General features: G+C 43.1%; 1 protein-coding gene across 3 annotated transcripts in view; it reads left to right on the top strand.

Moving 5' to 3' along the window:
- The window catches only part of VPS8 (VPS8 subunit of CORVET complex), a 135,377-nt gene that overhangs the window by 90,217 nt on the left and 31,389 nt on the right, over positions 1–13,771 (top strand). For all 3 annotated transcript variants that reach the window (XM_089509435.1, XM_089509436.1, XM_089509438.1), the window contains one exon: positions 2,093–2,173. In XM_089509435.1, the coding sequence (XP_089365561.1) occupies positions 2,093–2,173 (81 nt within the window). The remainder of the gene's footprint in view (positions 1–2,092; positions 2,174–13,771) is intronic.

Genomic DNA, 13,771 nt, shown 5'->3' with positions numbered 1-13,771 from the left:
TGTTTGTAACATATATCTACCCCAGTTTCCCAAAGATAACAAACTTTAACAGTTTGTTCAAATAGATAAATGGAAGGAAATACTGTATTTTTAATACGTGTACACAATTTGCACCCATTAGTTTTTATTATACCCTTTTCTGTTACAATTGAATTGCCCAGGTGCCACTCATGTTTAAAAGAGGATACCTGCACCCATTCCCTACATTCAAAAGAAGCAATGAATTAGTTTGTTTTTGAGCCTGGAGATCTTACTTTAAATTGAATCTCTGGGCATATGTTTTTTTCCACAACTACAAAATTTAAAAATTTAAACAGAATGCTAGAAACAGTTTTAGGATTGTTACAAAATTGTAAATAATGAAAATCCTTCTGACCTTTTCTCATGAGGCTGCATGTTAGCCTTCTATAATTATACCTCACACATGACTGAACCAAAACTTCTTTACAAAAGAAGACTTACAGACTCATTGATTGCACTAGGGAATTTCTGTTCTCTCACTGTAGCAATTGCATATGAAAGGAGAGGAAAACACTTTGGTCAGTTAAAGCAGAACTCTTATTTTCTACATATAACTCACATAGATAAAGAGCTAGAGCTAGAGAAAAAATATTAGAGAATAGTTCCATATTTGATATCAGCAGTGAGACACAAAAACAGAAACTTAATCAAACACCTTTAACTGAAGAGTGGTTAAACAAATTGATGGATGTGAGAGAATTAGATAGGTTTTCATGGAGAATTAATGAGAACCCACCAATAAAAGTGGAAGACTGGGAACCTGTTATAAAATATTGGAGGGGAAAAATGTAAGAATACTTAGGCGGGTTACAGACCGCCCGTTTGGGGCGGCCTGCACTTGCCCTTTTCCTCGCTGTATCGGGGCCCCAGCTGCCAGACCGGCAGCCTCCAAGGCCCCGATCCGCCGCTTTGCAGGCCGTGGGGAAGCGGCAAAAGGCCGCTTCACCGCGGCCTGGAAAGGGGTGTCCTTGGGGCTTCAAGCCTCAAGGACACCCGGTGATGACAGGGAGGAGGAGAAAGGGGCCGCTTGGCCCCTTTCTCCTCTGCGTCGCTGGGTGCAGCCATGTAAAGGCTGCGCCCAGCGACGCAAACCCCAGAAGGAGCTCCATTTTGGAGCTCCTTCTTGCACCACGGAAAGGGCACTCTAGGCGCCCTCGTGCGGCGCAAAGACGTCACGTCTGCGCCGCCTCGTTTGGAGGCAGCGCGGTTGTGACGGTGTAATGGTGGCAGCTGTGTGGAACAGCCACCACCATTTTGTGTGCGCTCCGTGCGTGCTAGGGTTGGGAGCGTCCGGAAAGGACATTCCTTTCTAACCCTAGTATGCACGGAGCGCGTACTTTTAGGCCCGTCTGTAACGGGCCCTAGTATAACAAATTTGAGATGGAGATTATTTTGCAGTTTTACAAAAAAGTTGGTAGTAATGTTATTTTATAGAAGTAAAGATGACATGACCAAAAGAGATCTAATTTAAGGCAGAGATATCATGATATCATATTACACAAAATATGAAGGGTATTCTCACTAGGACGGAAATTAGGATGAGGTGAAATCTTAATCTAAGCATAAAGGTGTAAAAGATGAAGTAGGATTTATTTATGTAATTGTTTTCAAGGTGTATATATGATATAATAGTTGTTTAAAAGTTGTCATGCTATCACTATATTTACATTTTTACTGTACCTTTTGCTTTTTTGTGATTTATTTTTCAGTAAAAATATTCTTTAAAAAAATAGGGTTAGCCATTATCTGCAATTTTAATTATCCATAATAAGTGTGGGAATGTATCCTCTTGGACACAGGAGTTGTACTATATTTATAAACACTGAACTGTTTAGAAGATATAGATTTAACTATTCATTTAGAAGATACAGATTTAACTATTTGCTTTGCAAGTCCTACCAATTTGACTATCGGTAGATAAGAAGTGGTAGATTTCTGTCAAAACTGTCAATACTTATCAACCAAATGTATTTCCTCACTTTCACTCTAAAATAGTTATAGTGTATATTACGTTTCTCAATCTGTTTTAATAAATGTAGAGTAACATAAATTTGTAATGATTTTTATATAGGATCCAGTGTACGGAAGAGGAAAACTTGGAGAAATTCAAGGTCTTGTGCTGGGCATGCTAGACAGCTTTAATTATGAGCAAGTAAGTAAAATTGTCCATTTTTGCCTTTTACATAAATTTATATTGTCTAAAAGTTAAGGCTGCCCCAGCCTTCTTAGCAGCTGCCACAGACACTGACAGAAAATTATATGATTAGCATTGTCCCAAGAAAAAGACCCCCAAAAGACAGTTGGGAAGTAACAAGTTACTAATAAGGTAGTCAACGTACACATGAGGATGTAAGGAAGCTGCATTGCAAAAGCTATGCAACTAGAGGGAACAGCGTTATTTAATTGAGGCAACAAGTACTTTCTAAAATGCATTTTGACAGGCCCCCCCCGCATACTTTATACTATTTTCTTAATCGTACAGTTAAAAGGTGTAACAAAAAGTGACGAGCAATGAAACTTGTAATGAAGTTATTCAAACATTATAATGAGAAGTGACAATGAATTACTCCTCAAACATCATAACAAGTAAAAGGAATGAAAAATTTAAAGTTCTAAGTTCTGAAGCCTCCTTCATGTTTAATTAAGTACCGTACTGTACTAAATACCTATTAAATACTCTTCATTTCACACCAAGTAGTTGTACTCACAGAGAGTATGTTCTCATAAGCAGCTTCATGTTATCATAGATTGTATAATGATAGCTGTATGCTATTGGTCCTTCACTGAAGCTGTCTTGTACTGACTCATGCAGTTAGGCCAGGAAAATCCATTCTGTAGTGGTTCTCCAAAATCTCAAGGAAAGATCTATCCCATCTCATCTTACATTCTATTTAGTTCTGGTTTGTCACTGATGCGTCACATTTCTTTTCTTTCCCCCTCATTCCACTTTTACCAACATATATGCTGTTCTTTTATCATTCAAACATCTTGTTTGCTAAAAGTTAATAAGGAGTTAAATGATAAGAAGGACAAGTGTGTTAATTTCAGCCATGGAATACTGTTCCACAAGTGCATCAATAAGTGACTTGTTGCAAAGATTAATCACTAAACATTAGGAGGAACTTCCTGACAGTAAGAGCTGTATGACAGTGGAACACACTCCCCTGGAGTGTGGTGGGGTCTCCTTCTTTGGAGAGGCTGGATGGCCATCTGTCAGGGATGCTTTGATTCTGAGTTCCTGCATGGCAGGGGGTCAGATTGGATGGCCGTTGTGGTCCCTTCCATCTCTGTGATTCTATGTATCAAAGGAGAATTCTTAATCAGAAAATTTTGAAACAGGCAGAAAACTTTCTTCCATGACTGAATCTGCTGAATTCTGAATTAGTAACAGAGCCATGTGATGCAGTTCCCCTGATCACAATCTTCCTCTTTTTTAGGCCTTCTTGTCTTACTGAATCTGCCAGAACAAGAGTCTAGTATCCTAAAACAAGTTAATTTTAGAGTATAGGGATTAACTTCTGCATTGATCAGAAAACCCAGTACGTTGAACCACGCTGGTACGGAAAGCTAAGAAATTAATGTTTAGTGAGCTGATTAACTAATTATTTCCCCAATTTGAGACTACTGTAAGTGATTTCTTTCATGTTAGGACTGCATTAGGAACTTTCTGTTAAGCCTTATAATCTCAGCCATCACTGTATCAGACCTTTCTTAAGTTTCAAATAATCAGATTCTACATATTAGCAAAGTTTATGTTTGGTTCAGCAATGTTGCTCTGTTTATACCAGAGAGATATATATGTAAATATATCTCTTGGTTCTTTTCTGAGACCCTGTCTTTTGGTAGAAATTTTATTTCTCTGTTTTATCTCTTTGTGTGTCAAAAAGAAAGAGCCATCTTTCTCTAGTGGCATGGAAAATTATAGTTCTTTTCTTCCATTCAAAATGATTATGTTGTTTACTGGTAGCTGCTGTTCATAGTATGGAGGCTTTTGATCTTGAAATATTTCCACAGAAAATTTTATAGGCAGTTTTGAGCCATAAATAGAAAGAAGAAATGCTTATTGCGGATTTGACTTGCATCCATGTTTTCCTATGGGAGCTTTAGTTGTTAAATCCGTTCCTCAGAATAGCAAGCAATTTCCAGGGGGTAATGTATAAATTATTACACCTTGCACCAGAATAGGGGAAGATCCACAGAGAAATTGTGCTAAAGGGTCAAGAGAGGCAGTCCTAGTTACAAATGGTGTAATTAATTCATACAGTTCCCGAAAGTGACAGAATTTTACTTTATCTATAAGATTTTGTCATACAAAATCAGAAAAACACACATTTTTCTGTATTTTTAAATCTGACATTTCTGTGCAGTATTTTGCTCTATTATGTAGTAATTGACTTAGAATGCCCCACACTGTTTGTTTCCAGTTTTGTCACCACTAAATTTAAAGATTGTTGTGATTACTAGGAGTGCATGGCAAAGAGTGAAAAGAACCTAGACTCCAGTGACATTATACATATACCACAATGATGTACGAAATAAATGCCTATTGGGCCCATACAGACAGGCCAGGCCAAAATAAAGCTGCTTTGGGTCACTTTGGAAGTATGCTGTTTAAATGACACATGCATCTTAAGAGGCCAGAAGCTTTGCCAAAGCTGTGCTCCAGTCCTTATGACTGGATTGTGGCTTTGGTGCGGCTTCTGGCCTCTTAGGATGCATGCATCATTTAAACAGCATACCTCCAAAGTGACCCGAAGCAGCTTTATTTTGGCCTGTCTGTACATCCCCTATTGACTGTTTTCCATGTGTCCTCCTTTGATGAGATTTTGTATGTATGTTCATCTGGGGCCTAAACCCTGTGCAGAATTACTATTGCTGGTAATTTGCTTTGCACATAACCTTCACCCCTTCCATATAATGTGTCAATTGCTTGTCTTTCTCTCTCCCACATTTCTTGAATTCTGTTTCATTTCAAGTGTTGGCAATAAACTGATGCAGAACTAATGCAGAACTAGATATTCTTTATTGGCAAGATAAGGCACTGTAATGATTACAAATTAGGGCTGAAGCAAAATAGGGGGACCTTTCCATGATTTCCTTCTCTGGAAAAAAATTATTCTCCTTTCCTGACAGCTTTGGTTCACCTTCAGTGATAATTACCACATAGCTAAATCTGTGTGATGCCATCATTATTCCCAAGGAGAGCAAAATCTGTTTGAAAATGAAATATGGCACAGAAGTAGCAGCTGATCAGATCTACAAAGGAGTTAATTCTGGAGTGCTGCCAAAGCAGCAATTATTTCGGGCTGTGAGCAGCAGAAAACCTGCACAAAAGATATTCTTTGAAAAGTCTTGTGGTGAACCATTTAAGGCCTCCCCCCCACCCCCGTTCTGTCACAGTTGTTTGTTCTTCAACATTTGACAATGAATTGCTCCAAATCTCTCTCTTTGTGTTGCATTTTTTGTACTGTTAATTTTACATTTTCTCCAGATACTATGTGGAAGAAGTAATCATATTGACATTTAATGGGCATTTTTATACACTTAGAACATTTGTATATTTTATAAATACAAACAGGATCTGACAGAAAATATGTCAGCATGGAATGCAACTGTCTGTTAATCCAGCAAGCCAGTCATATCTTCTTCTCTTCCATTTGCCTCCCTTTTCCCTGTTTTCTGGTCTTCTTTCTTCCAGTAAACACACAGCATCCTAGCTTTCTCAGTCCTCAGTGGACATTTTTTTTGGGTTCCTCACTTCCAAATGTTTCACACTTCTGCAGACACTAAAGTACCCCAAGCATGCTGATATGTTCCTCTTTGGTACCTATCTTTGAATATTAGAAATAGGAGGGAATGATTGATGTAAAATAGAAAAATGCTGATAGTGCACTATTTCTGCTGTAATTGCATGCTCCTATTGCTCTTGCTGAATGTGTCGCTGTCGGTTTGACTGCATGTTAAGTCCACACTCCTATTACTTTAACAAGCTCTAACAAAGGATAAAGTAGATTAAAATGAGAGTAATGGGGGCCACATATATCTTGTACTGCCTTTCACTAGTAATCTTATTGTTAAATAAGCCATAACCAGTAAAAGAAGGTGATTATACCTATTCAAAGCCTTTCTATGATCTGTTTTGTTGTTGTTTTACATCTAAATAGCTATGCATGTCTGCTGTTATATCCCTGTTTAACCTCCTATTGTCTCTTGAAGGCTGTTCTTTGTAATACTAGCAAATAGTAACAAAAAATTGTCCCTCCACCATCTAAGTGTCCCTCCACCATGCTAACCTACTCATGTATGAGTGGAAAGTAATGGGTTAGTCTCTGTTAGTTTCTGGGCCTCTGTTCTCTGTAAACATAGAGAAGGGAGGAGGAGGAGTATCAGCAAGAGCAGCATTCCTATGTCTAGTTTGTTAAAACTAGGTCTATCTTTTTTTTCCCTAGTAATTTTTATTAAACATAAAATAAGATACATATAAAAAATACATCAACCACCAAAACAATAATTATATAATCATACATAAAAAAACTTACTACTTCTGTTAAACTAACCCCTAAACTAAACTACACCAAAACACACACACACAATATTAAAAATTGACTGTACTCTTTCTTACTGATATTATTAAATGTACAGTCATCCCTCCTAACTCGCGGATCTGGGATCCACACCCTCGAAAACCCGCAGAGGGGTGACCTCTGCTATTTCCAATGGTGCGCACATGGGGGTGCCCCATTCAAGCCTATGAGGCTTGAATATGCGCAAGTCTCCATTTTCATGGGGGGGTGGTTTCGGAACGGATCCCCTGCAACAATGGAGGGACAACTGTATATTCAAATTCACTCCCCCCCAAAAAACCCCTAAATAGATATACTGTATACTTCTACTATTTTTCTAACAAAAGTAAAACTAATTTTCAAAGCCTGCAAATGTCATTTTCTCACCTCTTTCATCACAGAATTGCAAAAAAGAATCCCACTCTTTAAAAAAAAACTTTATTCACTTTCTGAAATAAAATGTATAAAGGGTCAGAAATGTGTGTTGGAAATGTGAGTCAAAAGAAGGGACTTATGTGTGGCAGACTTGTGCTAAAGCAAAGATGTTTTGGTGGCAGATTCATGAGATGATTTAGAAAATTCTCAAGACAAAAATAGAATTTCAGCCAGAATTTTTTTTATTGGGGTTGATGGACGACCAGATAAAACAACAACATGAACAAATTCTAGAAAATATGATTACAGCAGCAAGATTACTATTTGCTCAGACGTGGGGAAATACAGGGAGCCCGTTGACTGAAGACTAGATTGTGAAGTTATTTGAGTTTGCAGAAATAGATAAATTATTTATTTTATTTAAAGAACTAGATACACTAGAACACCATCTAAACTAGCAAGAATTAAGAGAAGAAATGAGAATCGCTGTTTTAAAAAAAGATAGGATCACTGTACCATATGTGGTGGCAGTGCAAAGTAGTAAAAAAATCTGGAAAAATATACATAAGAGAATTGAAAAAAGTATGCAAAAGAACCTACCTCTAACACCGGAACTATTCTTATTAAATATAACAGAGACAGCAAATATGAATATGAATCAGGAAGATAACAGTAAACTAATTTATATGTTAACGGTGGCCCGCATAATCTATGCGAGATATTGGAATAAGGAAAAGGACCCACTATTAAAGAATGGAAAATAAAGGTCCACGAGTTAGCAATAATGGCCAGTTATCCATGCTAGCAAGTGGAAAGTCACAACAACAATGTAATGAAAAATGGAAGAATATAGTAAAGACATGAATACAAAAATAAATAAATATAGCATAGATAGAATAAAGGTGGTATAAAATAAAATAAAAATTCTGTGAAATTAACACACTGCTATCTATGCATATATAATACTTTTTGTGCCGTGCAGTGGGATCTAATAGTGGAAGTGAATGATCCTGAGGGCAGGGAACCATCTAATTAAAAATAATAATTGTAAGCTTCTATAGCTCCCTCTTTTCTGCCCTCGCTACTCCATATCTTCAATCTCTCTCTCTCTACAGGCTCCTTCCCGTCGGACTTCAAACATGCTCTCATTTCCCTAATTCTGAAAAAACCTTCTCTTGACCCCTCCTCTTTGTCTAGCTATCGTCCGATTTCTCTTCTCCCCTTTCTTTCTAAGGTTTTGGAACGGGTTGTTTATTCGCGCTGTCTTGAGTTTCTTGAAGCCAACTCCATCCTTGATCCCTTTCAGTCTGGTTTCCACCCAAGGCATTCCACAGAGACAGCTCTCACTAAGATCTCGAATGACCTTTTACAGGCCAAGGCTAATGGCCTTTACTCTGTTCTCATCCTTCTCGATTTGTCTGCAGCCTTTGACACCGTTGATCACCGTCTTCTAGTTGATATACTCTCTGACCTTGGGTTCTCAGACTCTGTTCTCGACTGGTTTAGATCTTATTTGTCTGGCAGATCTTTTGCAGTGGTTGCAGGTGGTCAGACTTCTTCTCCTGTTCCCTTATCTGTTGGAGTTCCCCAGGGCTCTGTTCTGGGTCCCCTTCTGTTTTCTCTTTACACACAGTCCTTAGGTAAACTCATTAGCTCTTTTGGTTTCTCCTACCATCTGTATGCCGATGACACCCAGCTCTATCTTTCCGCCCCTGACCGTTCTCCAAGGCTTGAACAGCAAGTTTCGTCCTGTCTTGCAGCTGTCTCGCAGTGGATGCGCTATCGGCGTTTGAAGCTCAACATGTCCAAGACAGAGCTTCTTGTCTTTCCTCCTAAGTCCGCCCTTCAACACTCCTTTTCTGTCTCTGTTGACAACATTTCTATTCAACCAGTCCAGCAAGCCCGCAGTCTTGGTTTTATCTTTGATTCTTCTCTGTCGTGTATCCCGCAGATCCAGACCACAGCCAAGGCTTGCCGATTCTTACTATACAATATTGCCAAAATCCGACCTTATCTCTCCGCCTCTTCTGCCAAGATCCTGGTCCATGCCCTTGTGGTCTCACGACTTGATTACTGTAATGTTCTCCTGGCTGGGCTTCCTCTTTCTCACCTCCGTCCTTTAATCTCTGTCCAGCATTCAGCTGCACGCATTATGACATCCGCCCACCGCTCTGACCACATCTCTCCTGTGCTGGCATCCCTTCACTGGCTCCCCCTCCCTTTCTGCATTCAGTACAAGCTCTTGCTGTCAACATTTAAGGCCTCCATGGACTGGCCCCTCCTTACTTATCAGACCTTCTTTCTCCTCACCTTCCCACTAGGGTCCTCAGTTCTGGTAGTCAAGGTCTGCTGTCCCAGCCCAGGATTTCCTCTGCCCCATCTTGGATTCGCCCCTTTTCACTCGCTGCCCCTCACTCCTGGAACCTTCTTCCCCCGCGAGCAAGAGCCATCACTTCTTTAACCAGCTTCAAAACGGAGTTGAAGACCATCCTGTTCAGAGAAGCGTTCCCAGGCATTGCATAATTGTCACTTGCTATTTGATGTTCCTTTGTTACCTGTTTTATTGAATCATTTCCTGTATTGCTATGTCCTCCCTCCAGTCCATCTCCCCTGATCCAGGCCTCGGAGGTAGAGAAGAACTGCTGGCCCTCATCCCCTTCCCCTTCTCCTTTTGTGTCGTGTCTTTTTAGATTGTAAGCCTTAGGGCAGGGAACCATCCAATTAAAAAGATTGTATGTACAGCGCTGTGTAAATTTCCAGCACTTTATAAATAAAGGTTAATAATAATAATAAGCTGCTTTGATAGCCTTTAGGGCTGAAGGATGGGATATAAGTACTCTAATAAATAAATAAATAAATAAATAAATAAATAAATAAATCCAGTGGTAGGATTGAAACATTCAGTGATAGGATCAAGTGATCAAATAAGGAGGCCTATTTGGTTGAGAGAAAGCCAAAAAGAATAATAATATAATAAATAATAAAAACTTTATTTATATACCGCCCTTCGAAACATCAGGGCGGTGCACAACAATAATAATAATAATAATATACAACGATACAGATTAAAACAATACAGTTAAAAACAATAACACAATAAAAGAACTTGTGCCAAATCACAAATTACTAACAGGGGGAGGGGGGAAGAGGAGGCTCTCAGGGCAAAAAATCAGGGGTAAGCCTGCTTGAAGAAGAACGTTTTCAGCCCCTTCTTAAATTGGGCCAGGGAGGTTGCTGAACAGAGCTCGATGGGCAGCGAGTTCCAGAGGGTAGGAGCCGAGGTGGAAAAGGCCCTTCTAGTGGTATTAACCTATCTAGCCTCCGGAACTCTTAGCAGATGCTGCCCGGTGGATCTGAGTGTGCGGGGCGGATTGTACGGAGAGAGGCGGTCCTTTAAGTACTCTGGGCCCAAGCCATTTAGGGCTTTATAGGTTATAACCAACACCTTGTATTGCGCCCGGAAGCGAATAGGCAGCCAGTGTAGGTCTTTTAAGACCGGTGTTATATGACTGGTCCTAGGTATATTAGTGACCAGTCTTGCTGCCATATTTTGCACTAATTGCAGCTTCCGGGTATGGTACAAGGGTTGCCCCATGTAGAGCGCATTGCAGAAATCCAACCGAGAGGTTACCAGAGCATGTACCACTGTTTCTAGGTCCCTCCGGCTCAGGTAGGGACGCAGCTGGCGTATCAGCCGAAGCTGATAACAGGTGCTCCTGACCGTCGCATCCCCCTGAGATGTAAGGTGGAGCGGCGAGTCAAGGAGCACCCCCAGACTGCGTACAGAGTCCTTCACGGGAAGCGTGATCCCGTTCAGAACAGGTGGAACCACCGCCATCCCTGGGCCAGGGGAGCCTATCACGAGTACTTCCGTTTTCTCTGGATTCAAGCTGAGTCTGTTTTCCCTCATCCAGCCCATTACCGACTCCAGACAAGCCACGAGAGGAGAGATGCCATCCCCGGTCACTGCATCAGTCGGAGACATAGAGAAAATTATTTGGGTGTCATCAGCGTATTGATAACCTCGCGCCCCATGTCTCCAGATGATCTCTCCCAGTGGTTTCATGTAAATGTTAAATAGCATGGGAGACAGAATGGCTCCTTGAGGGACCCCAGATGTTAGGGGTCTCTTGTCGGAGCACACGTCTCCCAGCTGCACCATCTGGAACCTCCCAGAGAGGTAGGACCGGACCCACTGGAGCGCAGTGCCCCCGACTCCCACCTCTGCCAGGCGCTCCAGAAGGATACCATGGTCTATGGTATCGAAAGCCGCTGAGATGTCTAAGAGCACCAACAGGGACACGCTTCCCCTGTCAATGCCCAGACGGAGGTCATCGACCAAGGTGACCATGGCAGTCTCAACCCCGTAGCCCGCCCGAAAGCCGGTTTGAAATGGGTCTAGATAATCCGTTTCATCCAGGATCGATTGGAGCTGGATCGCAACCGCCCTCTCGATCATCTTACCCAAAAATGGCAACAGCGATACAGGCCGATAATTATTGTGCATCAGGGGGTCAAGGGAGGGCTTTTTTAATAAAGGTCTTACAGTGGCCAATTTTAAATTCGATGGAAATTGCCCATCCCTAAAAGATGTATTAATGATCCGGTCCCCCCTGAGCCGCCAGCCATGAGGAACAGGGATCGAGAGAGCAGGTCGTCTTCCTAACACTCCCAAGGATCCTGTCCACATCCTCGGTACTTACAGACTCAAAATGATCCAGTTTAACCAAGTCCACGGAAGCTCTGGGCGCCTCTACTCTGGTCTCTGCTCTAATACTGGCATCCAGATCTTCGCTTATCCGAGAGATTTTATCCGTGAAGAAGTTGTTAAAACGGTCACAGCAGGCCTTAGTAGGTTCAAGGATCTGGTTCGGGGCCGGAGGGAGCTGAGTTAGCTCCCTCACAACCCTGAACAACTCTGCCGGACACGACTCCGCGGACGCGACACGTGCACCATAGAACGAATTCTTAGCTGCACGTATCGCCTCTCCATAGTCCTTCAAAAGATGGTCTAGGAGAGTCTGGTCAGATAAGCGCTGGTGTTTCCGCCAGCGGTGCTCTAGCTGTCGCAGAACCCGCTTCCTTGCCCGGAGATCTTCCGTATACCAGGGCTTCCTTTTGGAAGCAGGTCTGAGAGGGTGCTTGGGAGCAATACTGTGTATAGGCCTGGAAAGATTGATATCCCAGATATCAGTCAAGGCATCAACAGAGTGGCCGTCGGTTCCAACCGTATACCCCTCTAAGGCTTCCTGGAACCTTTTGGGTTCCATCAGCCTTCGAGGGTGGACCATTTTAATAGGTCCGCCACCCCCGGGGGGGATCTGAGTAGAAGCCTTGATTTTTGCCTCCACCAGGAAATGATCCGTCCATGACAAGGGGGAAATATTCGATATTTCCGCCCACGGAATTTCCATGTCCGTACAAAAGACCAAATCGAGTGTATTACCCGCAGAATGCGTAGGCCCTGAGACCAGTTGTGACAGGCCCATGGCTGTCATGGTCTCCATGAATTCTCAAGCCGCACCGGATGGAACATAGTTGGCCGCGAGGGAGATGTTGAAGTCTCCCAGGACCAAAAGCCTGGGGGACTCCAGCATCAACTCCGAGACCAACTGTGTCAGCTCGTTAAGGGAGTCTGTTAGCGCACGGGGTGGCCGATACACCAACAAAATCCCTAGACTGTCTCTGGCCTTCAGGGTCAGGTAAATACACTCGATATAGGAAATTTGACGCACATGGTTCCTGGTTAAAGACAAGGTGTTCTTATGCACCAAGGCAACACCCCCTCCCCGCCCACCTAACCTGGTCTGGTCCTTCACTGAGTACCCGGCAGGTAGGGCCTGAGCCCATACAGCTTCTCCCTCAGGCCCAAGCCAGGTCTCAATAATGCAAGCCAGGTCACAGTTGTTATCCTCAAGCAGGTCATGTATTATATGGGTTTTGTTCTTAATAGACCTGGCATTGCACAGGAGCAGAGACAGGGTTTGTGGTACGGTTGGAGCGACCCTCAGGTCTCTTTGGTTAGGAGAGGGACAGGAAGGCGGGATAGATATTAAGCATCGATCTCGCCTTCCCCTGTAACGCCGGTCCACTCTCCTAGCGCCATACCTCCCCCTGCCCCACACTACCTCAATAGGAGACCCGTCCATACAAAAAGAGTTACCCTCTGCCTCCCCAGCCAAAACATTCCCCGAGTCCATATCCTCCCCCTCCCCCTGTAGCACCATGGAAAGGGCAGAGAGGAGACACTTCAGTCATTCTCTGCCCCGTTTGGCACAGGAACAACACCCCTGCGCTCAATCTGCCGCTGAAAATGTGCAACTGCGCAGTTGCGGAGGTGTAGAGTCCAACAACCAGTCCATGGGCGGCTCCCCCAGGACGGTGCGCAGATGCGCACCTCTGACAACCCGGGGAAGGCCGCCCGGCAGCAGTTGCGGCTCCAGCAGCGGTGTGCCCGGTAGAGAGCGGAGGGGGCGTGGTGAAGAAGGCCCAGGCAACCCGGCTTTTATGCGCATCTCTCTCACTGGTGCGCCTCTCCCTCGCCTTCCCCCAGGTGTCCTCAATTTTGCTTTCTCCGGCCGCCGCGGGAACGCTGAGATGGAGGCAGAGTCCAACAACCAGTCCGTGGGCGGCTCCCCCGGGACGGTGCACAGATGCGCACCTCCGACAACCCGGGGAAGGCCGCCCGGCAGCAGTCGCGGCTCCAGCAGCGGTGTGCCCGGTAGAGAGCGGAGGGGGCGTCACAAGAAGTCTTGTGAATGGACAGTTGGCCCAATTGTGCCAGCGGTATTCCATAACACCTCCTCCTTCGG

This window comes from Sceloporus occidentalis, unplaced genomic scaffold (genome assembly GCF_023333645.1).
Source record: "Sceloporus occidentalis isolate IW3139 unplaced genomic scaffold, rSceOcc1.0.p SCAF_2, whole genome shotgun sequence".
Classification (NCBI taxonomy): domain Eukaryota; kingdom Metazoa; phylum Chordata; class Lepidosauria; order Squamata; family Phrynosomatidae; genus Sceloporus; species Sceloporus occidentalis.
Note: the sequence above shows the minus strand (reverse complement) of the source record. Positions and strands in the feature narration are given on the sequence as shown.